We start from the raw sequence: 24987 nt of genomic DNA on the forward strand, positions 1-24987 counted from the left end.
GAGAGAGAGCACGATAAATACTTGGTACTCTACTACAGTTATAATACCAGTAGTTGACAACCCCTTGTTTACCAACAATTAATATTAGTAGTAATTAACCTTGGAAGTTAAAGGGGTATACCTGCTAAGTTCTAAACTCATGAATTAATACACTCAAACTTGTGTCCCAAGTGTATTGGATTAGCATTTGCCTTACACAAAACATGTGACATGAAGTGGCCAAATTAAACTCCTCAAAGGTAGAAGATCACATCAGCTATATATTCTCATCACTCATGATCTGGGGACATATATAGTTATTGCTGTACGTGGGTGACCATCAGCAAGATAGAGACGCCCCCATACGTTGCAAGGTCAATATAGTACACGGGTGGAACTGCAAATGAAAGTACAACACATAGAATATTTGAACATCTCTGTATGGGAAAAAATCGCAACAAATTAGAAAACAATCAAGAACAATTAAACCTAGTGAGCTAGCTGGACGTAGTTTCTGAAGTCTGAACATCTGGAGAGATGCAAAAACATATTCCATTAGACTGGATAGCAAAATAATGTACTATTCACAATAATGATCGAAGGTGCAAAATCTAAAGCACCGAAGATTTAGATATGATAGAGATTATTGGTGAGCTGTCGTAGATCATCAACAATTAATCTGTTCTCATCCAATAACACCTTGTTATGTGAAGGCCGGCTTGTTCGATGCTCATAAAAAGAAAACAACAATCAGCACTTCTTATTTTAGCAGTGGTAAAATGTTCAATAAGATTTTAAACCTATTTAATAGATGATCAAACTTTAGACTGAAGTAGAAGCCTGTAGGACTAGAGAATCGTTTTGGGATTTAGGATTTAAATTTGTAGATAATGAATGTAAAGAGAAATAAAATAATAATTGAAAATATGGATAACGATTGGAGAGAAATAAAAAGAAAAATAAGAGTAATGATTAAAGAAAAAATAGGATAATGATAAAAATCAAAATAAAAAACCCTTAAACAAACTAACGGGGTCGAGGAGTAATCACCTTTTCGCTACCGGGAAAAAAACCCAGGGGTCTTTCAAAGTCGTCAGTTTTAAGTTTTACCATAAAAATTAGCTCCACAAACAAATACTCCTATACGATGGGTGTGTAGTATTTGTTATGTGGGGTTGTCTGTGCTTCCAGAAGAGTTATTCGTTTCGTAGTCAGTAGCAATAATTAACTCACCCTCTTTCGCACCAAAAAATTACTCCAGTACTCCACCTCCCTGATTTGTTCAATTCATGGGAGGGGGGGTTTTCTTGCGAAGAAGTGCAAAGTTTGATCAAACAAACAAATACTCCCATTCCCTACGTAAAAGGGTTTCGTGACAGAGGGTTTCGTGACAGAGACACCCAAAAGGAGGAGGAGGAGGAAGAAGAAGTAGTCAGTGGCCAGTGGGCATGCATTGAATGGTACTCTGGTCAGATGGGATGGGCCCAATACTATTTATACATTTCAACTACCCTACCTCCACCAGTTTTTCATTAATAGTAATCTCGCTCAGTCGCTCCTATTTATACAATTCAATGCTCTCAACACCGTCTCGCTACTGCTACCTTCCTAGCTCGTTCATAAATTTCAACCCACCGCCGCCGCCGTCACCACCGCCCTTTCAAGGTTATAGTCTCTTCAACCTCACTCTCGCAAAAGTTTTCTAATTCCACTATGCTTCTGCCTGAATGTTGAAAAAAGAAAAAAAAAGAGAAGAGCTAAAAGGGCGGTACGTTGGATGGTGGAGTAATTAATTAAAGAACTGCCGGCCACCAACTTAAAACATGAGGGTTCACACGTGATTTCCTTGGACCTTAGGACTTTCTGTGGGCGCCATGGCTTTTTTCCTCTGCAGTTCAATTTGTACCTTTGTTTACTTTAAATTTTGTATGTGGGCTTCTGCTGATCTAATCTCTCATGTTCTTTCTGGTTCTGGGTTCAAGTAAGTTTGACTTATATGCACACTAACTCTCTAACTGAATTCGTCACCAGTCTAGTTTTCTTTGTAATCCTTCATGACTGTTTCTGGTCTAGGTGAGAGTTTATCTTTGGAAGTAGTACTATTTAAGTAGTACTATAACTTAATTGTCTGCACTTGTTTATTGGAGGATTTGCTCAAGTTTTGTTAGTGTAGGAGTAGTATGTACTTTTACTTTCTGTTTAAACACATACTCCTATTATAGAGCCATTTGCTTAAGTTTTCTCAGTTCGTTTAAAGTTTTATGGACTAAATGTTCTGGCCACCTTTATGATGTTGGGCGAGTTTTGATTTTTCCTGGTCTCTGCACTCGTGTTCGTTGCAGCTAAACTTACGGTACAAACTGACTATTGAAAAGCAAATTCCAAAAAGCATGAAACTGGTTCTCTTCAGATTCATACTACTGTAATAGGTTTTTTCCTGGCCACCTTTATAAAGTTGTTTTTGGCTGACATAAGCTAAAATCAGCCAAAGACGAGAAAACCCATTCACCTCTTGGCTTATTTAGGGGAGCTCGATGAACTTTCTTTGGAATTGTGGTTTTTTGTTTAAATAAGGGTATATTTGTACTTGGGGCACTTGATGTGCAGGTGTTACGGGCTAGGAGATAGAATGAAGATGTTTTCAGTTAAGGTCGAGGAGGGAAGGGAAGGGCAAGATGGGAATCCGTCGGTTGGGCCGGTCTATCGGAATCTACTGGCTAAAAACGGGTTTCCACCCACTGATGCTGATATGTGTACAGCTTGGGATGTCTTCAGGTATTTCACAGTAGGCGCACACAGTTTGCCACAATAAAATAATTCAATCTTGTTGAAATACAAGTTGCATTTTATGAATCTAGAGACTACATTAAGCTATCTTTTATTCAAAGTTTGGTAAATTGCGTGAACTATGGATACCAAAAACTTGTACTCAATAATCACAATGGGTGTGGGTCCCACTCAAAACACTTGGAGTGGGATTGGATCAGCATAATATACATTTTGGTATCTTCGACATTTCTCTTTATGCCAAATAGAATATAGATGTAGATTTCGGTTCATTGGTGTCCTATATACAAAGTAATTTGATTAAGCTTTGCTATGTTGTGAATTTAACCGTAAAAGTAGATGCCGCTTAACTGTTCATCGTTTTTAGAATGAAATTATATGTAATTATTTACTGCACATTAAACATGAATTCTAATATCCAGGGTATCTCATGAAAAGTATCCAGGGAATAGAATGCTTGGTTGGCGGGAGTTTAACGAGGGGAAGGTATCTTTGTGTTTTTTCCGGGTGGATGTAGTGTCAATATGTAAACAGTTTATACGGTACTTTTGTAACTCCATCCTTTTGTTTGGTCTCAAGTTTGGGCCTTATATATGGAAAACATACAAGGAAGTTTACGAGGAGGTTATGCACATCGGTTCTGCATTACGAGCATCCGGCGCCGAACCTGTAAGCATAGTCTATTTGCCATATGCCTTCGCAATTTCTTTGATAATTGCAATTCTTTACTTGAGCAGTTTGTCAACTGGAGAAATGTGTTGGAACCGGGATTCGTTTATCATTGGAAATTTGCAACATACCAAAAATAAACAAGATTAAAAACTTAATGGACCAATTTCAAGCGTCCGGAAATTGGCAATTGAGGCTAGTATTTTTATGAATAATACTATATCCTTAAAGCAAATTCGTCCCCCACACCGGTGCTCTTGGGTCTCTTGAACGTTTGCCTCCCAGGATTACCCGATTTTCGAAGAACGGAAGTAGCACTACAATCTGTTCAACTGGCGAACGCAAAATTGTGCAGTACTTTCTTCCAGACTCAATATGAATGTAATGTATGTGCTCTGTAATTTTTCCGGTGTTGAAACTGAATGTAAATGATCTAATTTATAGCGCACAAGGTGACCATTCGGAAAGGACGGAAACTATTCGGAGAAACCAAATAGAAAAGAGGTGACTCTTAAAGATGAAATGGTGCCACTGAATGGCCAACCATTGCAACTCGAAGAAACAAACTCTTCCGGAAAAACCGGCTGTGAAAAGACTGTTTTTTCCACTTTGAAGTTCTATACCCCTTTGAGTAGACACACCTCTTTACCATTAGGAATTAATGATTTTGATACAAAATAATTTCTCATAAAAAGAATATAACTCTAATGGGAGAAGCACAATTTCCTTAGTCACACTTAGGAAATATATATTCTTAATTTTTTCCCATATTAATCAACGACGTGAGACCTTTCCAACTTCAACCAAATATCATGTGATTGTAATGGAGTCAATTTTAATTCACTCCCAAATGGTTTTTTTAATTTAATAATTAAAATTCCATTTTATCCAACAAAATGATCCTTTCATGACAGGGCTCTCGAATTGGAATTTATGGATCAAATTGCCCTAAATGGATTGTAGCAATGGAGGTAGTTTCCAACTTTATTTACCTGGTTTTTTCCTTTCTTATTTGTATAATTTCCTTTTTCGTGGTTCATTTGTTTATAGAGTGTTTTTTTTTTTACTGTTTGTAGGCCTGCAATGCACAGAGTTTAATTTGTGTTCCTCTATACGATACTCTTGGTAAACAACTTCTTTTAAACTTTCCTGCTCCAGTTTAATTTCAAAAGATCTTGGAGTTAAATATTGTGCTTTTAGTATGGTAGTAGGAGGATCTATGAGTGGTACTCAATGCTCACGCAGGATACTCTTTTAGATGATAGAAGCCGCTATATTTGTTTTTGTTTTTAAATTTAGCTGCAATTTATTAACTACATAGTGAAATATATTGGAGACAGGGCCAGGTGCTGTAAACTTTATCATTGGTCATGCGGAGATTGATTTCGTTTTCGTCCAAGATAAGAAAGTTAAAGAAGTGAGAACTGAAAACCCTTGAGCTTACCTTTGAGGTCATGTTGCAACGCCTTTTCAATGGGTCTTAATTTCTATGTTTGTTGTCACAGCTACTAGATCCAGAGTGTACGCATGCGAAACGGCTGAAAAGTGAGACTAAACTTACGATTTGTTACAACCACTTTTGTCAAGACCAGGGAAAGGCACTTAACTAAGTTTTTCTTGTGGTTGCAGTGATTGTTTGCTTCACTTCATTGACAGTGGAAGAGAAAAATAAGGCAGCTTCCATTGAAGTAAAACCATATTCCTGGAATGAGTTCCTTCGCATGGTTAGTTTTAAATATCACATATTGCCAGTCTCTGACATTCATCCATCTTTAGACTGCTATTTGACGTGCAGAAAGTTTGATCTCTCTGGTGTTGAAATGATTGTCAGAAGAGTAAGAAGAATTAGATTCATGTAGCCTGGATGTCGTTGATTTCCTTCTGTTATTTGCCAGGGAAAGGACTACCCATCAGAGCTTTCGCCACCTCAGCCATTAAACATATGTACTATAATGTACACTAGCGGCACCAGTGGAGATCCAAAAGGTGTTATTCTAACACATGAAAACGTTGTAACATGCATAGGAGGGTTGGATCTCTTTATGGACCAATTTGAAGACAAGGTAAGTCATATTATGCATAAAAGTCTGGTAGTATTTGTTTTCACACCTTACGATGTTAATGCTCACAAGTTCTAGTGTCATGATAGGATCTACTAGAGTTGATGTCTTGCACGTGTTACTTTTAGCTTATGTATAAGTTGTATTATTCTGAGACGCACCATCTATCCAGGGGATAGAAATTGTCTTTTGGGGCAAACCATTTACGCATTTACCATCTTATTACAAGGCGTCATGTTCTGAGACTTTCTGTGTAATACCAATTAAATTGCAACCTCATATGCAGTCATATTAATTTATTCGTCTAATCTTTCAAAGAATGTTGTGTAGGGAGAAACGTGTGACAACACATATGCCTAGCACAAGCATGTGATTCGAAAAATTCATCTATTCAACGTGCTGGGTTTACTGTTAACAGTTTCATGTTTCCCTCTTTCTCTATCTGTTATATACTGACTCTTGGCCTCTTGATAGATGACAGTGGATGATGTTTACATATCTTTCTTGCCCCTCGCTCATATCCTTGACCGCATGATTGAAGAATATTTTTTCCACAAGGGTGCTTCTGTTGGCTACTACCATGGGGTAAGCTGCTAGAAGTTTTTCTAGATTTTCAGAAAGACGGAAGACACTCATTTGGTTCCTGGAAAGATAGGGGCAAAGGAAAATTTGAAGTCGAGAAAAAGGCGAGAAACTCCTGCTTTTGATTTTCTAGGATGGGTCAAAAGATGTGAGAAATAAGTATGTAAAAGAATAAAATATTGTCGGGGAAGCAATTGCATAACTTTGCCTATTTCAGGGTGGTGGTGCCTAGTGGTAGGTTGTCCCAAAAGACAAGGGTGGAGAGAGATAACTGCTAGAGTGTTCCATTTTATTGTAATTTCTCTCTTGAGCTTTCCACAAACCAAGCGGAGCATAAGGTTCTCAAATTTGTATGTTTTTATGGTTCTCTTTTTCTTTTTCTGCTTCAATTTTGTCACTGTTTATTCCTTGAAGGATCTTAATGCACTAAAGGATGATCTGATGGAGTTGAAACCAACTTTTCTTGCTGGTGTACCTCGAGTTTTTGAACGGATACACGAAGGCATGGAAGTGTTTTATAGTCATTGGTCATTCAACACAAATTGCAATTAATATGGAGCATTCCACCCAACAGCCATCTTTATCTTCCTTACAGGTGTCATAAAAGCATTAGAGGAGCTCAATCCAAGGAGGAGGGCAATTTTTCACATTCTTTACAAATAGTAAGATAGTTTCTGTTTTATTTTTTCTTTTTTTGGTACAGATCTTTCTTTTTTGGTAGCTGTGTTCATATCTTTTTGCATGCAAATCTTGTTGCTTGATGTTTTTCTGTTTCTACTTTGTCAAACAGCAAACTGGCCTGGTTGAATTTAGGATTTAAGCAGAAAAATGCATCATGGTTGGCTGATCTGCTGGCATTTAGAAAGGTTGTATGCCTCCTCTTAAACTAGTGTCATGTTTTTCTTGTCTTTGTTTTACTTGTCGAAAGAAAATGGATTGTTTACACCTCACTTCCGTTAGTTTGGGCCAAAACATACATACCCCCTACAGGTCTACATCTAACAGACTCGAGTGTAACATGTGAGTTTTTTCAGAACCATCATAATGCTGATGCTCCTTTCTGCTATTTCTGTTATTTCGCGATTTTGTTTTTGTCTACAACCCATTACGTCCCAATTCCACACCACCACCCATTCTTGGTAGCGGATGTTATTGACAACTGCGGTGGCAGTTTTTTGTTTTTGTGCTTGACATTGAGTAAGCTATTACCATTTTGAAGATACTGCTAACTGACATGTTGATGTCTTCGTTCAGGTAAAATCCAGACTAGGTGGTCGGATTCGTCTAATAGTATCTGGAGGTGCCCCCTTAAGCAGTGAGGTGGAAGAGTTCTTGCGCGTTACTTCCTGTGCTTTTGTATTACAAGGCTATGGTAAACTTTATTTCTCAAAGTACAGAGACTAAGCAGAGAAATCTATACAAGTCTTACATAGAAAATCTAGAATTATGAACCATCATGATCAAGCCACTTGTTTAGCATATAGTTGAGGACACAAATTCAACTTTGAGTTGTCAACCCTTTTATAGTTTCCAAATGATCCAAATGATAGAATTAACAAAACTATAAATAAAATAAAAAAAGAAAAAGAAAAGAGGCAAAAGCTCCGAGTCTAGAAGACCGAAATTAGTTACTATCTTTTGCACATTGTCGAATGACCACGTGAAGTTTAATTCAGGGCTGACGGAGACTTGTGGTTTGACTACTGTTGGTTTTCCGGATGAAATGAGCTTTCTTGGCACTGTTGGTCCTGCATTTGTGTCTAGCGAGTTGCGTCTGGAGGAAGTCCCAGAGATGGGTTACGATCCGCTTGGAGACCCTCCACGTGGTGAGATATGTGTAAGGGGAAAATCTGCTTTCGCTGGGTACTACAAGAATCCAGAGTTGACAAGAGAGACCCTTATAGATGGATGGTTTCACACAGGTATATACGACTCATTCCCCCTTGAACTAATTGTTTGTAGTAATTAGTAAATAACAACTTCTGACCCTGACACCTGAGTTACAAAAAAAAGAGGAAGTAAATAACAACTTGTCTGTTAATATTTCCTTTGCATTGTCAGGTGACATAGGGGAGATGCTACCTAATGGGGTGATTAAAATTATCGATAGGAAGAAAAATCTAGTTAAGTTATCTCAAGGAGAGTATGTTGCTCTTGAATATCTGGAGAAAGTTTATTGCATCACCCCAATTGTTGAGGATGTGAGCATCATCTCTTCTTTATGAGTTGATTTCGTAGTAAATTCAATTTGTTTGACAATCGAGTGTTCTTGGTTTTTTAAGTGAATTGTTTTCTTTTTTCTGCTGCTTAGATCTGGGTCTATGGGGATAGCTTCAAGTCGATGCTTGTTGCAGTAGTTGTACCACACGAAGAGAACACCCTAAGGTGGGCCCATCAGAACGGCCACAGAGGTTCCTTCTCTGAGCTCTGCTCCCTCAACCAACTACAAGACTACGTTCGCCTCGAGCTAAAGTCTACAGCAGAGCGAAACAAGGTATTGGCCAGCGGAGAAATTTGCCCCCAAATATGAATGATTGTGTCACGTCCATTCAAAGTGCTATCAGTATCATAAACCTTTTGCTTCCTTTGTTGAGTGGGTTAAGATCATTAGAACCAGATATTTTTCAGTTATTTGAGTCATCTGCGTTTTTTTCTAATACCAGTTGAGAGGATTTGAACATATCAAGGGTGTCATTCTGGAACCACAGCAATTCGATGTGGGAAGGGATTTGGTGACTCCTACACTAAAGAAGAAAAGAGGTATACTATTCAAGTGTTACGAGGTAAATGGTTCAACTCTCTTCTTTCCTTTATTCAGTCCAATAATTTTCTCTATGGAAAAGGGGCTTATACAAGTTGTTACATGCCGTGCAGGGGGAAATCGATGAACTCTATAAAAGGTTGTCGGGAGGGAGAACCACTAGCTATTGACCTATGCACTATTCATCTACTTTGTTAGCTAATACCGCATGCCAATTTTAGTTTATAGCATAAGTCATGCTGTTTTTCGGATATAACAGTAAACTAGTAAAGTGTTTGAACTTATTGGCCCAATTCAAAGAACTATTTGAGATATTTACATGGCTTCGAAAAAAAATAAAAAAGGTATGCATGAAAATGTAAAACTTTTGTTGTAATTGATTAAGATTAGAGGACGAATGGAGTATTTGAAAGTTGCAAGTTTTCTCGGATGATGTATGTATTGGCATGTTAAACTAATAAGTGAGCCCTGACCGACTGATAGTCAGAGGATATGTATGGGATGATCTCCACCATCTCGGGGCACCTTCAAACGAATCAAACTAAACACAGACAGCACCTTTAACTGTGTTTTTGGGAAAGCTACCATGGGGGATTAATTCGAAAACATGATGGTCAAAGGATTAGCGGGTTTCATCCGGACATGCCTGCAAACTCTAGTCTTATGGCAGAAATTTGGGCCTTGAGGGGTGGAGTGCAGCTTTCAGTAGAGGAAAATATTACTACAAAAATTGGATGCGGAAGTGGATGCTCTTGCTCTCACGCAACTGTTTGCTCACCAAAACTTGGGTTATTACCAAAAAATACAAAGAGAAGAGGATGATTGTAATAGTACTTCTTTCCCAAGATATTTGTACGTGTACTTTGTAAGGCAATGCAAGAATTAAGTACTACTATGTTTTCAGGGCAATCAAAATTCTGCTTCTGTAGCAGTTGGGGAAAAAAAAGCATTAAAAGCTGGGTAGATTCAGCCTGAGCCTTTTCACCTAGTTTTTAAAACAAAGTTGAGTTCAGAGATATAAGGTTCTACGTTATGTTGTGGGCGGATCTGATTAGGTGATCAGACCAAATGTTTGATTATTTGTGTGGTTCCCAGTTCGGGCATGGCACTTGATCGAGTTGGTTTAGGCCGTAGGGCCGCAATAAAGAAATACACTCCTCATTCTTCCATGGTTTAAGAGACTTTGAAAGGAACAAAAATGAACTTTGGCCAAGTTAATAAAGCCAAGTACCCAAGGATGGCAACATTTTGGATGTGAGATATGCTTGCTTACAGGTAGTAGTCTAAACTCCATAATTCATAATAAAGAAAGAACAATTGCCCACAGTAGTCCCACCATAGTTGAAGAACAATAAAAAGCAAGAAAAGATAAGATGTAAAACAAATTAGGAGAAATCATACAACTTCGTACAGCTCTGAGTTTCTCTTAAATAAAGGATACAAGGAATTCTGCATGTCTGCACCACAAGAAATTTGCGGAAGGGTTGCATTAGTCAATTTCGACACAGTCGAGAGGCATCCGAACAGCAGGCTCTCAATATACTATAAGATCCTTGGTCTCGCATCTACCTCGGTGGCAGAAACATGAGAGGGGCAGCAGAAGCTCTACTTCGTGTCCTTCTCTTCCTCCCTCTCCCTTTCCCTTTTCTTGTAAATCTTTTCAAGCTTCCGCCTTGCCTCACATGGTGGGAAGTTAGCAAGGTCAAAGTAGTGTGGCGCTATATCAACTAACCTGAATCAAACCAGGGGAAAAAAAAAAAAAAGAAGCAAAAATTTGAATAAAATGGAGAGTGGGTAATCTGGAATCCAGAAAACACACAATATATAGTCCCATCTACAACAACGATAACATAATAATGCATGCCTTCTTTCAAAACAAGTAAAGATGCCAATATCAATAACGGTTGCCAACAAAAGGGGGTGGGCCTATACACACGATGCATACCGTAAAAAGAGTAACAGCTCTTACCATGACGATAACATATTTCAGGACAATGACAAACTTTTGCTTATCTTTTTGTTTCCTATTTTAACCACTCTTGGTTAACAAATATCAAGTTCTTTTTTATTTAGAAAATCCAGACTATACACAGCACTGAGATGGCATCAAAAGAGCTTTCTCGAGAAACTGAATATTAGCAAAGATCATAAAAATAGAAAATATATGTGACAAAAACATACTACAAACGAGACATGTTCACGTTCAACATAGAAATTTGTCAATTGAAAGGTGGATTTCATCTTCTTGAACCTCCATAATTTCATTGTCTACCACTTCAAATTTAGTAGGATATCATACACGGGCTCTACCATGAAACAAACATGCAAAGGCCAACTTATGAAGGAGTAACAAAAAAGTGAGTAGTGTAGCAGGTATAGTAGTACACATCATTTAGTAATATGAGCTTTGCTAATCTTCCTTCCAATGTCACTTAACACTCGTTTCGCAAACCATCAAAATATAAAAATTGTGTGCAACCATTAGCAAATTATTAAGCTACTAAAAAGATATCAATGCCATAAAATAATATGACAAGTAAGAAACAGAAGCTAACCAGTCACCACGAACATCTGTCACTGTGCGGATGAAGTTTCTGCTTGTCAAGACAAACTCGTTATAGATGACCCACTCTGGCTTATGATCCAGGCAATTTGAAGGGTGTAAGTGAACCACCTGCATTTTCCACAATCAACATCAAAATGTAAGACATATTATTGTCTTCTGAGCTTCAAATACTTTATTTCACTAAAGTTCAAAAGAAGAGATGAATAATCAAAATTACTTGGTTGTCCTTCACAGTCAAATAGTGTCCAGTGCGCTCCAGATGAGCCACTTGCATGAAATATCCAGCTAGCATAGCCTTTCTTATGTTGATGTAGTAGTCACGACTGTTAAAATCTGTGCTGGATAACTTGAGGTTGAACCTAACCATGATCCGAGCTAGCTGTTGTCTTACATTATCAGCAGATTTTAATGCTCGATGATTAACAAAGTTTTCGTAGCACCAAGATGGATCCTCATCTGAAACCCATTCAAAAAAACACAGGATTAGGCACACCAACAATGTTAATAGTGGCCCATATCATTCTTAAAGCAAAAGCAATGTACTAAATGCAACTAAAACTCACTATTTTGCTTGTAGGCATGGTATACATTCAAGAGCGTCAGATGGTCCCCGTCAATGTGCCCAAACTTTGCTTTTGCTTCATCTGCAGCTTTTTGAGCCTCCCTAGGCCGGAGAAAGCAATTGGGTACTAAAGAAAAAATTGGTTATCACAGAGGAGGCCCACGGTAGGTCAGCAGATGCATAGAGGCGAGACTGCAACTTCATGAGAGAATACTGAGAAACTGCAACTATATGCATCAGCACTTACTTATAAATTCTATGGTGCATGCCAACACGGGCATGGAATCACAGACAGGACAATTGCTGATGACAACCTAAGTGGACACACATACATTTAACTGCACACATATGTACCAATCTACATAAGAGTGCAATTAATATGAAACTCACGTGTGCACAGAACCCATCTGCGCACATGCTACGAATGATGGGCATTCCTTCACTACTAGTGAAGGACTTTCTCAGCCAATCATTGTTTTACTTTATTGAAGACCTAGAATTGGACTCAAAACACACACACAAGGAGAGTCTAGGCATCCAATCACATACCTGAAAGCATGGCAGATATTGACAGAATCTCATTTGAACAGTTAAATTTGGGGCTGACAACAAGCATCTTTCCCATCTGTGGATCCAAGGGAAGCTCACTCATGATCTCACCCAGTTTTGTCAAGTTGCCTTCATCATCCAATGCTCCCAAGTAATTCAACACCTCTAAAGCACGCATCAACGTCTCGGGGGCAGGGGGGTCCATGAAATCAAAATGGACAAGATCATCTATCCCTAGTTTCTTCAAGGTGAGAACCGTATTCGCAAGATTTGATCTCAGTATCTCTGGGTAGGTCTGCGACTGAAGATCGTTATTGAAACTTTTCTCAGTGTACAGTCTATAACATTTTCCTGGTTGTGTTCTTCCAGCACGCCCTGCTCTTTGGTGTGCACTAGCCTTTGATATCGGAGAGACTAATAAAGATTCAACACGTATTCGAGGGTTATACACTTTTTGTTTGGCAAACCCAGGGTCTATCACATAAACTATGCCATCTATAGTCAAAGATGTTTCTGCAATGTTTGTAGACACCACAATCTTCCTCCCTGCAGGACCGCCTTCCGTGAGGGGAGGTGGAGCAGGTTCAAATATCTTCTGCTGCATAGCTGGAGGAAGGGTAGAATACAGGGGAACTGCTTTCACAGGGCCCACGCGATCTCCCATATTTGCAACTTCTTTATGTATTTTCCGACATGCTTCTTCTATCTCCTCCTCACCCGTCAGAAATACAAGTATGTCACCAGGTGGTTCATGCATGTGTATCTGAGTAACAGTACGGAGTGCCGCTTCAAGGTAATCCCTCTCAGGCTCCTCGGTGTATAAAATCTCGACAGGGAATAGCCTTCCTGGAACTTTCATAAGAGGTGCACCATGGAAATAACCTTGAAACTTCTCTGCCTCAAGGGTAGCACTCATAACAACTAACTTGAGATCCGGTCTGTTTTTCAGCACTTCTTTTAGAAGCCCGAATAAAACATCTGTTGCCAGAGTTCTTTCGTGTGCCTCATCAAGAATTATCACTTTGTACCTTTCCAAAAGCGGGTCCGTCATAGCTTCTCTCAAAAGCATACCATCTGTTAAATACCTGTCATGAAAAAGGAAATTCTTACCACATGACTAAGCAAAAGAAAACAAACAGACCAAACACACCAGACAGCTGACTTACTGGCCATAAACAGATAAATATAGAGACAACATTCAAAAGGAAAAATAAATAACTAGACCACAGAGGTACTAGCTTACTTCAAAACTGTCCTTGCACTACTCTGGTCTTCGAAACGAATGCTATAGCCAACTTCTTCTCCAATAGTTACATCCATCTCTTCAGCAACTCGACGAGAAACAGACATTGCAGCCACCCTGCGAGGTTGGGTGCAGCCTATCATGTATTTCCTGCGCTTATCTGGTCCATCTAAATCAACAGCGTCCAGAACAAACTGAGGTATCTGCAAAAAAAGGAATTCTACCCTCGTTAAGAATTGATGTTCAACCATTTATACGTTTATATTCCAATGTACAGAGACTAGTTATTTCTGCGTGGCAAAAGCTCATAAAAAAACAAAACAAAACAAAACAAAACTATAAGCTATATTTGACAAAGTACAAATAAGTACTGAAACAGCCAAAGGAGCTATCGAATTTTTAGGCATCAGACGTCTAGCCCCTTATTTACGACTTACTCAGTACCATTAACCAACTTCTAAAAATGCAATATCTCATCCCTACGGCACTTGCAGACCAGCTTACCAAACTGCAGTAAGTATCCTCACTACAACACAGTATAACGAAGTACTAGTAAATACAGCTCCAGGACAACATCGCTATAACTCGAAACTATTAGACCGTCAGCGAAAAAAAGGATGCAACCTACGTCAACTTTGATCTCTCCAACCCAAAACATGAATGCCAAATAAAGCACACAAAACGTTGCACCCTAGGGCAAAATACTAAATTCTAAGCAACAAAACAAATCAAGTAATCAAGTAATCTATGAATGCCAAATAAAGCACACAAAACGTTGCACCTGGGGCAAAATACTTTCTGAGCAACAAAACAAATCAAGTAATCTAATTCAGAGAGGAACGGACCTGAGTAGTTTTACCACTGCCAGTTTCACCAACCAAGATTAGGGTTTGGTTGGCTTTCAAGGCTTGAAAGAACTCTTCCTTCTGGTGCCAAACAGGAAGGGTCCTCCTCTTCTCTAATATTTCGTAATACCTCTGCGAGTATGGCCTTCCATTCCACCGATTTATCAGATTACTTCCTGCGCCACCGCCGCCGTTGAATTTGGCAAGTTTTGCAGAGGTCTCATCCACCACATCGAACAAGCTCACCTTCCTCTTTCTCTCCGTCCCCATCTAAAACCCTAATCTTCCCACCGAATCGCAGAAAACCCCCCTTAAATCGAGAGGCTTTGGAGAATATTCGAGACTGATTCTCAAATGAATATCGAGAAAAATCGAAACCCTAGACGAGAGAAGGTCGAGGTTACGGCCTATATGTAAAGGAGATGGATGGAGCTCCTTCGAATTACCTATCAGCCCCCCGATGTTTTACTAAATTATTCCAAATACCTATATTTTAACCGCCAATCCATTCCAAGCTAGGTTTCCTCTCTCTAGTAAGAAAGCTGAGCATGGACGATATTTGGTTCATTGGCTCATTTATCCTGCCCTGTTCCAGATTTATACTGTACTATCAATCAATTATTTTATATGTTTCTCTATGTAGATTTTAAAAAAACAACATAAAAAATGATAATACCAAATTATGAAACATAATTTTATTTCTCAATCTTTCTTATTTTTGTTTTTATCACTCATCAATAATTTTTGAATGGTCAAAAGCCTTTTAAGAGAATAAATTTAGACAAATGCAAACTTGATTATTTACAAATCCCGACGGCGCCACCTCTCGATGTTGCTCGTTATATTCCCGTCCCAATAGGAAAAAGCGACGGATAGGGTACCATAAATCCAGCGCGACTTACCTGATTGCCAAGCTGATGGGATGAGCAAAATAGGACCAGTCTTAACAAACAAAGTAAATACTTCTCGATTTTTAATGGGCAAAATTTTATGGTCCTAAGTGAAAATTTCCAAAAAAAATTGCATGCAGTTAGACAAGTTAGGCCCAAATGGTGTGTGAACTTGGGCTTCCGATCCCTTTTGGTAAAGAGAGTACTCCCGTAGATGGGCTTGGCACTCTTTTTTTTTTTTCCCGAAAGTAATCTACCAATCCCAATTCTCCCGACCAAAACAAAAATCTCCCAATACTGAAACCCTCGTAACATTCTGGAAAAGAGTTGCTAAATCCCTACCAAAACATATACTATACTCCTGCTACAATTATTGGAAAATGGATCGCTATCAATATATTTAATTTGGATTCCATTTTTTGTTTGATCCGATTCTAACAAACTAAGGGCGTGTATACAGATTCTAAATTTTAAATTCAAATTCTGCTACAGAGTTTATATTTCGGATTTTAGTAAAAGTTGAGAAACATGTTTGTTGCAGTAGCAAGATTATGATAATTTTATTCTTTTTTTGGACAATTTGTGTTGCAGAATTTCAAAAGTTACCCAAACCCAGCTTTGGAATTTTAAGAATTTCTTTCCTTTTTTAGGTTCTCAAAAGTAAAATATATAGATTGTAAAAATCAATTATGTATAAATTTTTTACAAACGTTTTAAAATAATTTTTAGAAGCTAGAACCGTCCCTTGTGTGTGTATATATATATATATGGTTTTGTTCATGTTTTCTATTGAAGTTGTGATTGTCGAGCTTGTGGTTGGTATTGTTGACTTGACGTGAATGAATGCCTAATTTGATATAATTTTCGTGGTAACTATTATACTAATACCCTAATACTTGACAAAAATACTAAAGTTGTCGTATGTCAAACTACTACTAGAATAATAGAAAACTAAAAATATGGTAAAATTTAACAACCTGTTATCCTAGAAATTTAGGGTATTTTCCCGTCTTATTTGGAGTGTGTGTACATATATATATATATCGGTTTTGCTAACCTCCGCCCACTAGGCGGAGGATAATATACACATACTTCCAAACAAGTTCGGATATCAATACATATTTCACAGATATTAATACACTTTCACAAATATCAATACACATTTCTCGGATATCAATGCACCTTTTTATCTATTATTGTCACGACCCTAGCCCGCCCCTAAAGGCTCTAGTCACAACAAGGCGCCAGTGATCACATCACTAAGGCCATATTAAAGTTAAACACCTCATTAGCAAATGACTAAAGGGACTTAATTAACGACAAGCGGAAGCAAATTCTATTTTATTACATATGCCAAACCAAAAGTCTTTACAAGGATCTCTACATTGCAAACCACCCAGAGCTGTGCATATTACATACAAAAATGCTCACCAAAAACAACTCCCTATCTACAAGCCAACATCTACTTAGTGTGACCAAAAGAAGAGTTGCACGCCACCACTCTACGTCCCGTTGCCTGAAAGGTGGGAAAATTCATAAGCCAAAGCTCGTATGAATGATTAATACGCAATTCACATGCTTTCCATGGACAATGATAAAACCATTTAAAAAAAAAAACGAATCATTTCTCATAGCAACATAGCATAGTAATGCACATCCTCTATTCATTTCATGTCTACCAGGCGTCCCCGGTAGTGGATAAGTTAAGACGTCTCTCGTTATCCGATTTAATAGCCATGCCTTGCTAGCCTTTTAGCACGTGTCCCCTAGCAAGCTGGGACGTGGGAGGATGCCATTAATAGATATAAAACATGTCCACCTTCCATTGATATTCCATGGAGTTCATATCAAATTATAAAACATCATTGAAGCGTAAAGCTTATAACAAACCATGTGTTTTGGGTATTAATCACTCACCTCGTATCCACGTGTCACCCGAACCTCCTAAGACAATTAGGCAACAAAACATGATTAGAGGATGTCAAGCAAGCCTATTTTAAATGAACATAAGGTCCTATGGTAAGAATATGAAATTAGATAGCTAGCCTTAAAAATTAATCACAGAATCTGCAGGGTCATAACCTTTAACCTAAAATCTGACTTAGCACAAGAATAAATAAGACACAATCTTCATGCATTTTTTTAGGTCTATGAGTCTAGTTTCAAAATCAGAAATCGGATCGCAATTTCATCGCCCGAGCCCAAAATTATAGCCGTTCCCGTAAAGTGCGACGATGCTGTCAGCACAGCAGAAACCACAACAGCAGGTCGGTTAACGAATTTTAACTTCTTCCACATTGTGAATTAGGTTCTGAAAATTTTACACAGTAAAGTAGACACATACAGGCATCTTCAGTAAAAATATCAAAAAATATTAAGGTCGGGAAGATGGTGAGAAAAATTCCTCAAGAACAAGGCAGATTCAATTCTGTTGGAGCTCTAAATAGCCTACCCACAAGCTATACGAATTTCTGAGGTAAAACTCTAAAATTCACATCAAAAAAATCATACAGAAACTTCACAAAAACATGAGCAAACCAGAGCATATTCATGGGCTGCCTCAAATATACCAAATTCATGAATTACACCAACTTTAAACATGTCAATTTCTGGGAATTTAAACAGGGTTCATGGGTTTCCAACACAAGCTCCAATCTCTACCCTAAACCCACTAGATTCAGCACTTCTAGCAAAAATTGAACATGAAGAACAAGAAATTTTACTCATCTAGGCATGTACTTACCAAATTAAGCTTCAATCCAAGTCTAGGAAGAAATCTCCAAGATTTTCTCCTTCTTCTTCTTTTTCCTTCTCCCGAACGGTTCTCTCCTCTTTCTCTCTCTCTCTCTCTCTCTCTCTCTCTACGTGTGATGAGGATGGGGGAAAACATTACACGTTTTCATTTTAACAGATTACAGGAAAAACTATCCTGTGTTGGTGTGACCTATAACCACTTATGTTCCAATTTCATTTAGTTAGCTAATTAAGCCCAAAACACATCACATAATTAACTTAAAACATAATTAAAGATTAGGGGTATTACAATTATCCTACCCATTTAGGCGGATTTTAGCATATTCCTATATATATATATATATATATATATATATATATTTAGCGATAAATTCGTGACAATTACATCAATCTGGAGAATTCACATGATAAAAAAATTCCAATCATATCTTTCACCAGCACTATATAAGTCAAACTCTCTTTACAAATACAACTCCAAATAGAGGATAAAAAAAAAAAAAAATACAACTCCAAATAAAGGGACAAAGCTTGCATAAGCCTTTATTATCTGGAGCTTTCGGTGGCATATACATATGGAATTATTTGTTTGGTCACTGGATATGGTGTCAAATGCTGCTGCCCACATGCATGTGCCCAAGAAAAAAGAAAGTGGACCTGATCCTGTTCAGTACTATTTTCATGCTCCTACAGAGTAGTACTATTTATGTTATGGAGTTCCATCGATCGGCTGGTTATTTTACTGATTGAAAAAACAATAAAATGAATTAATTTAAATACCTCACCGTGCATCTGTCTGTCTATATACCATATATAAGAATATTGAGAAGAAATTAAGAAATGCCAAGCCTAAAGGAATAGATCGATCGATCGAGTAGCTGAAGTAGTTAGTTTGTTTCTTCAATTATCACATTTAAAGTTGCAGGGAATTAATGAGTTGTACCTGGCCTGTACCTACCCTTAAGAAAAGAAAAACAATACTCCTATTGTAGCTCGATCGAAAACTCTATGATCATTAGGTACCATGCATGTGAATTTTTTATTTTTGAACCAACAAAATCAACAATTATATAATGTTGCACGTCCGTTTGCTCATTTTTCTGTCGATCAAAATCTAACCATATTCAGACACACGTGCAATATGCAATGAAAACTGAATAGGTAGAAGAATTCACTCATATCCGAGTGTGTTATTGAGAAAAGCCATACAAAAATTAAAAACATGACAATGAGCTAGCCTTTTATAAGTAGAATCACAATGATCAGGGGCAAATTTAACGAGAGACCAAGGGGTCACGCGCCTTATCTATCTGCACTTAGACTGCCCCTATGCATATATTCTTATGAATTTTCATTTACCTCCACATATAATTATACTATTGCTCTGTGTAGATAGATGTTTTTCAACAAATAAAATCATCCCAAATAATATATAAAAGAAAACACAAGACAATAAAAGCAGACACTACGGATCCGAAAATACAGAAAACAATAAACAAAAAAAAAGCCGTCTGGAACTAAGATGCCAGAGTCGAACCCTGTAAATAGATGTTATTACCTCCATGGACTTTCATTATAAGTCCCAAAAGAAATCAAATTAGCCCTTATTGCTTCACCATTTTTCTCTCACACATCACCTCTTCTCAAATTTTATGGAGTATGATTCTATTAGACAACTTTTTTACTACTCATGCATATGTTATGATTAGGATTCCGTGTACTCAATTTTCAAATCGAATCTTTGCTTATATCGCGTTCTTGAAATGCATGATGTAGGATTCCTAAATTAATTGTTAATCTTGTTTGTTACATGCTTTTGATTTTTGTAATTCATGTACGTGTAGATTGTATGCCAAAATTTTAAGTTTTTCGATTTGAATTAAGAACATATATATCTTCAAAACATATGAATCAAGACTGAAAAGAAAAACCCGGCCCATTAAACTTTGTGGTGAAAAATATTTCCAGACCATGATTAATATATAGTGCCCAGTCTATACCAAATCCCTGCATACATCCTCCACTAACTGGCACGTAATGTTCATTGGATGGATATATATATATAAGCGTTAACTGAATCATTTAAAATGAAGTTTGTTACAGTACGTAGTAGTACGTATATCAGTTGGTATTAATTAATTGTAGGAGGAATTGAAATTAAGGCATGCAATTGATCATCTTAACTTTCTAACCCCTGCTGATCGATTCAACTATGGATTGATTTCAATGGTTGGATCCAGTAGTCCACTTTCTAACCCAGAGGATTTATTTACGATCTCATTCAGTTTAGAAGGCTCCCAATCCCCAGCCACCCTAGAAGGATCGATGATGGCTGGCTATATGTATTAAGGAGGATGCATGCAAGAATCATGCATGATTATCAAAAAGATACGGCTATTCTCTTAGCTAGGGTTGTACTTAGGCCGGATAGATATATAGAGTCCAACCAAAACTGGAGTAATAAATATATGGGATTAGTGTGCTAATGTTAGTGTGTGTGGTTCTCGATCACAAAGAGGATTCATTTGTACGTGGCTCACAAACTTTAAAATTGCTACGTACTATGATACTCCTTTTCTTTTTCTTTTTCTTTTTTTTATTTGAAAAGAGCTAGCTATATATGATACTCAAAATCTGGTGTTACAAATTAATTAATTCACGTGGAAATTCGACAGATGGGATCCAATTTATGAAATTTCTAGAGCTGATTATTAGGTTTGTAGGAGTTGATAAAAGATATATTATCTTATTAATTAAAGAGATGCATTTAAAACTATACTCTACTAGCTAGAGATAATATATATATAAAGAATAAATTAAAGGTCGAGATTCACAGCCATGCATTTAAAACTGTGCCTCGGTTTGGCTTTCATGGTTCATTCATGTGCATGTGCGCCTTCTTGAATTCATTAATAATTGGAATCCGGCCCTAAACTTAATTACAGCTAGAAGCCATTCATGAGCGCCCTTTTTTTTTTTTCCGTTCAGTTAGGACGTTTGAACAGTTTACGCACACTTTAATTAGCTTTTTAAAAAAATCCCACCGTATATCAACAGAAAAATTATTATTGGATGGCCTTGAAGTATCGTTACGTGTTATCCCAACACTCCTTAACCCCACACATTTTTTGTAAGGTCCATACCGTCAAGTGGTGTCCAAACATCGTTATACCACGAAAATTATTAAGTGATCCCGGAACACCGCTACGTGATGATCCAACCCTCCACCACCATAGATCCACTTGGACCTCAAGACTAAATGTTTGGACTCCACATGAATATGTGGTCAAGATTACCAAAAATTCATTTAACACCACATATTCATTCGAGACCAATAGCTAAGCATATGAACCCCCATACAAGTGGTGTCGAGACTCGAGAGTGTTGAGCACTTGCGGTTAAACAAGACCATCGAAGAATTACTTCAACTGGTGCGGGCGAGCCACGTACATTTAAAATCGGAACAAAAGTTCCATACATTCAGCGCTCCTTACCATACCTCACGTCAACACCCCTTTTCACCTAAGTTATTAAAAAACAAACAAAACCACCCTTTTCTCCTGTTCACAGCCCATTTGTATGTTTGTTCCGGTGGTAAGGAGGAATTTGCGCTTGCAACATGGCAGAGTTCGATTTCCCCTACAGGCAAACTATGATTTAAGTGGCGAGTTATGGCTGTGAGTTGCAGTACTAGTCTCCCCCGAAGATTTAGTCGAGGGACACGTAAGCTAGCCCGGATATTTCAGTTATAAAAAAAAAATCACTACCGGAGAAAAAGTAAATGAGATCTTCACTGCATACTCTCTCAAATATGAACACTGTAATGTAAAATTGAGCGGACAATCCCGGCAAAACACGCAATCAATTAATAGAATGATCTAAGTCCAAAACAGGCTAATGCACAACAAGTTTACCCCATTTGGATTTGGATGGAAATACATATACAGTAGTAAAAAAGCCATATTACTACAACGTATGTTAAGGTACGCACGTAACGTACGTAGTTCTAGCATCTTTTAACAGTACTGTAAGCTACCCCGTCATTCCCTGCCAAGATCAAGTACTTGTCCTTCCTAGTAAGCCCAGTGCATTCAAACCCCAGAGCCTTCCCAATCTCACTCTGTACGTAATTAGCCACATCAATCCTCGATTTCTCACTATTTGCACCACTGACCTTATCGAGGAACTGAATGGTGTAACTAGGGAAAGGGTTCATGAGGAAGAAAATGGGGTCCAAACACTTGAACCCGCTCGCAGTTGTCCCGTAAAACAAGCTCACCTTCACGTCCATCGCCACGGGGACTATATCGTCGCTCAATTCTGCAAACAACGGGCTGAACCGTAACAAAAATGGCTCCCTACAAGTGGTCCCTTCGGGGCAAACAATCATGTCCCCTTGGTTCAACAACCTCTCCATCATCTCAGCATCTCGATTCCTGTCCCTTGTTAATCGGACAGTCTTGATGGGCGCTATGATCTCCGATACTCTACTCAGGCTGTATGTCGCGGCCGTGACGGGCTTCTTTAGACCGAAAGAGAAGTACAGTGGGTCCAACAAGGTCCTGTGGTTGCATACATATAGAAGGCCTTTGGGTTTAGAAACAGAGTACTGTAAGAAATAGGGATTTTTAACCTGGAGCCGGAGGCCGGTGAAGGCTAAGATTGGAATGAGCATGTTGTAGGGCAATGTTAAGCCAATAATGGCCCTGAAGAGGGCTAGGGAAAATCCAAATGGGACCCACATGAACATGGCAAGAGTGGCCAGTGGGGTCGGTCTGAATGCCAATCTGCCATCATGGAAGATAAGGGGCTTGGGGTATTTCTCTGTGGGAAGATGATGCCAGTTCCTCCTGTCCGCCCCACTCACCAAGTAAATCTCCTGTTACGACAACCACCACAATAATAAGGGACTGTTAACTTTTCTCTATCGATTCATATGCATACATTCAAAAAAAATATATATGACAAGTTAAATGCTTGGTGGGCTCTGGCCCCGAATCGTTTTGTTTGTTCTCGTTATCATAAAAATGCATTTTTTTTCTTGTTTCCCCTTGACTTGGAGTGACAACTGCAATTTTAAATTGTTAAAAGTGTAATAATTCGCCAAATTATTAGATAGGGACAAACTATTAAAAGAACATACAATCACATGACATTATTGAAATCTCTTAACACATGAATTTAGAAATATAATCGTGTCGTTGTCAAGAAATATGATTGCGTTTTGTTGTCAAAATACTAAGTAGTTCAAACAGAAAAAATACAAATATTTGGAGATCGACCAATTATAATGTCGTGGTGTGAGAGTAGTCTTACCTTGCAGAGAGAGAACAATTGATGATCAAGAGATATGTTGAAGCTACTAATTCCAATGATTTTAGATGCTGTCTTGTCGTCTTCAAGCACCTCATCTAGAACAATCTTCTTCTTCTTCTCTTCCATCAACCCCACAAAGTAGCCAGAGCACACCTTCAGTTCCCTGCCAACTACAAAGTCAATCTCCATGTAATCCCTCAAAAAACTATCAACCATTACCCGAGGCAAATCGGTGACCCCAACTTTCTTCCCACCTCTTCTTACCACCTCAAAGCTTTCCAAACCAACATCCTCCAAAAAGAACTTGGGTAAAACAGCTGTTCCCGCTCTAAAGCTCTGTTCTTTGATCCCAAGAAAGCAAACCATGACCATGATTTTCAAACCCATCTCATGGCCAACAACACAAATAAATGGGTACAAAATGAAGAGAATAAGTGCCCTTAAGATGCTTCCAGCTTCAAAGGCTACTAACAGGAAGTAAGGAAAAAGAGATTGGGATTTCAAGAGAGATCCTTCGACGCTGAAGATCAAAGTGTGGTCCAACAGGTCTTCTTGTCTATGAGCAAGAGAAGGGTACTTGTGAAATTTGGATTGGGTTGTGGTGCTGTAGCTTCTGTGTAAGGTTTTTGGGTTTTTGAAATATTTGAGGAGGAGACGGGCGAAGAAGACAACAAGAGCTTTGAAGAAAAACGCATTCGACATTTTCTTAACCCACTTCTTTGTAATGGCTATGCGCACAGCAGTTGTTGACTTCTTGTGGTGTGTCCTCAGAAGAATATGAAGTACTCTATTTATGTCAGTCCAATTAGGGAAATGTCCATCGACTTGCGTCTTTATTACGAACGTGGCACCTTGTTGACTATGCCAACTCTGTATTTTTTGTATTTTATCAGAGCCAATCAGCCAACTCTGTATTTTATCAGGGCATTGTTTTTTTCCTTTTTTTTTTTAATTTCTTCCTTCCCTTATGATCAAGTCATGGGGTGTGTTGTGTGGACGCTTTCCATAAGCGTGTACGGTGGGACCCGATAGAAGGTAGAGTGAAATAAATGATCGAGTATCCACGTAGAAAAGTCAGATAAGCATAAGAAATCTCTTTGGATTTCCACTCCTCTTTCTCTTATACTGAGCAGAGCTCAAATGTGGAAAGCCAGCGCATTTCAAGTTCAGAGTTGAGGGCTTTCAGTCGACAGCTCAAATATGTCAACGAAATAAAAGAATAACATATAAAACCAGGTGCCCTGCAAATTGGAGTAAAATGCAAGTTCCCTCTTGTTTTTTAGTACTCCAGTAGTTTCTCTATTACACTAGCTACTAGTTTTTAGTATTTTACTTCAACCAAGTTTGGACTATATTAATTCGATGAACTTTTTTTTTGGTTTTTCATTAAAATGATTAGGATTAACTATTCTTCTCGACGAGAGTGT

At 38.1% G+C, this 24987-nt stretch overlaps 3 protein-coding genes across 7 annotated transcripts; 1 reads left to right on the forward strand and 2 right to left on the reverse strand.

Moving 5' to 3' along the window:
• The first annotated feature begins 1487 nt into the window (after nucleotides 1–1487).
• On the forward strand, nucleotides 1488–9753 carry LOC131314658 (long chain acyl-CoA synthetase 1-like). 3 transcript variants are annotated; one of them, XM_058343456.1, is made up of 20 exons: nucleotides 1488–1644; nucleotides 2587–2754; nucleotides 3189–3252; nucleotides 3346–3435; nucleotides 4350–4406; nucleotides 4512–4560; nucleotides 4776–4852; nucleotides 4941–4980; nucleotides 5065–5159; nucleotides 5331–5498; nucleotides 5970–6080; nucleotides 6492–6579; nucleotides 6673–6739; nucleotides 6868–6943; nucleotides 7332–7449; nucleotides 7754–7999; nucleotides 8139–8278; nucleotides 8389–8571; nucleotides 8741–8860; nucleotides 8952–9753. In XM_058343456.1, exons 2-20 carry the CDS (start codon nucleotides 2609–2611, stop codon nucleotides 9006–9008), a joined length of 1992 nt encoding a protein of 663 aa, XP_058199439.1. In that variant the 5' UTR covers nucleotides 1488–1644; nucleotides 2587–2608; the 3' UTR covers nucleotides 9009–9753. The 3 variants fall into 3 exon arrangements, with proteins under 3 accessions (XP_058199439.1, XP_058199437.1, XP_058199438.1); XM_058343454.1 differs by lacking the exon at nucleotides 1488–1644 and adding an exon at nucleotides 1833–1960; XM_058343455.1 differs by lacking the exon at nucleotides 1488–1644 and adding an exon at nucleotides 1963–2052.
• A 364-nt stretch (nucleotides 9754–10117) lies between these two features.
• LOC131314657 (probable pre-mRNA-splicing factor ATP-dependent RNA helicase DEAH2) lies at nucleotides 10118–15031 on the reverse strand. 3 transcript variants are annotated; one of them, XM_058343452.1, is made up of 7 exons: nucleotides 14604–15017; nucleotides 13759–13961; nucleotides 12516–13600; nucleotides 11968–12093; nucleotides 11622–11860; nucleotides 11394–11512; nucleotides 10118–10570 (listed from the first exon to the last, which is right to left on the reverse strand). In XM_058343452.1, the coding sequence occupies exons 1-7, from the start codon at nucleotides 14871–14873 to the stop codon at nucleotides 10444–10446; spliced, it is 2169 nt and encodes a 722-aa protein (XP_058199435.1). In that variant the 5' UTR covers nucleotides 14874–15017; the 3' UTR covers nucleotides 10118–10443. The 3 variants fall into 3 exon arrangements, 2 of the variants coding, with proteins under 2 accessions (XP_058199435.1, XP_058199436.1); XR_009196467.1 differs by lacking the exons at nucleotides 10118–10570; nucleotides 11394–11512 and having other exon boundaries at nucleotides 11720–11860; nucleotides 11968–12187; nucleotides 14604–15031; XM_058343453.1 differs by lacking the exons at nucleotides 10118–10570; nucleotides 11394–11512; nucleotides 11622–11860 and having other exon boundaries at nucleotides 11998–12158; nucleotides 14604–15028.
• A 6985-nt stretch (nucleotides 15032–22016) lies between these two features.
• On the reverse strand, nucleotides 22017–24341 carry LOC131314406 (probable glycerol-3-phosphate acyltransferase 3). Its single transcript, XM_058343006.1, has 2 exons — nucleotides 23561–24341; nucleotides 22017–23123 (listed from the first exon to the last, which is right to left on the reverse strand). Exons 1-2 carry the CDS (start codon nucleotides 24260–24262, stop codon nucleotides 22251–22253), a joined length of 1575 nt encoding a protein of 524 aa, XP_058198989.1. The 5' UTR covers nucleotides 24263–24341; the 3' UTR covers nucleotides 22017–22250.
• Nucleotides 24342–24987: the final 646 nt, after the last annotated feature.

The sequence above is a fragment of the Rhododendron vialii genome, chromosome 13a (genome assembly GCF_030253575.1).
Source record: "Rhododendron vialii isolate Sample 1 chromosome 13a, ASM3025357v1".
NCBI lineage: Eukaryota > Viridiplantae > Streptophyta > Magnoliopsida > Ericales > Ericaceae > Rhododendron > Rhododendron vialii.

Excerpts from the sequence above, each read along its gene's own strand:
- LOC131314657 (XM_058343452.1), bottom strand. The coding sequence starts at position 14,873 with ATGGGGACGGAGAGAAAGAGGAAGGTGAGCTTGTTCGATGTGGTGGAT. Across the intron at positions 13,601-13,758 it reads AGTGCAAGGACAGTTTTGAA|GTATTTAACAGATGGTATGC; the intron begins GTAAGCTAGTAC and ends TTTTCATGACAG. Across the intron at positions 11,861-11,967 it reads CCATGCCTACAAGCAAAATA|ATGAGGATCCATCTTGGTGC; the intron begins GTGAGTTTTAGT and ends AATGGGTTTCAG.
- LOC131314406 (XM_058343006.1), bottom strand. The coding sequence starts at position 24,262 with ATGTCGAATGCGTTTTTCTTCAAAGCTCTTGTTGTCTTCTTCGCCCGT. Across the intron at positions 23,124-23,560 it reads AATTGTTCTCTCTCTGCAAG|GAGATTTACTTGGTGAGTGG; the intron begins GTAAGACTACTC and ends TTGTCGTAACAG.
- LOC131314658 (XM_058343454.1), top strand. The coding sequence starts at position 1,854 with ATGGCTTTTTTCCTCTGCAGTTCAATTTGTACCTTTGTTTACTTTAAA. Across the intron at positions 1,961-2,586 it reads CTTTCTGGTTCTGGGTTCAA|GTGTTACGGGCTAGGAGATA; the intron begins GTAAGTTTGACT and ends CTTGATGTGCAG. Across the intron at positions 5,499-5,969 it reads TGGACCAATTTGAAGACAAG|ATGACAGTGGATGATGTTTA; the intron begins GTAAGTCATATT and ends GCCTCTTGATAG.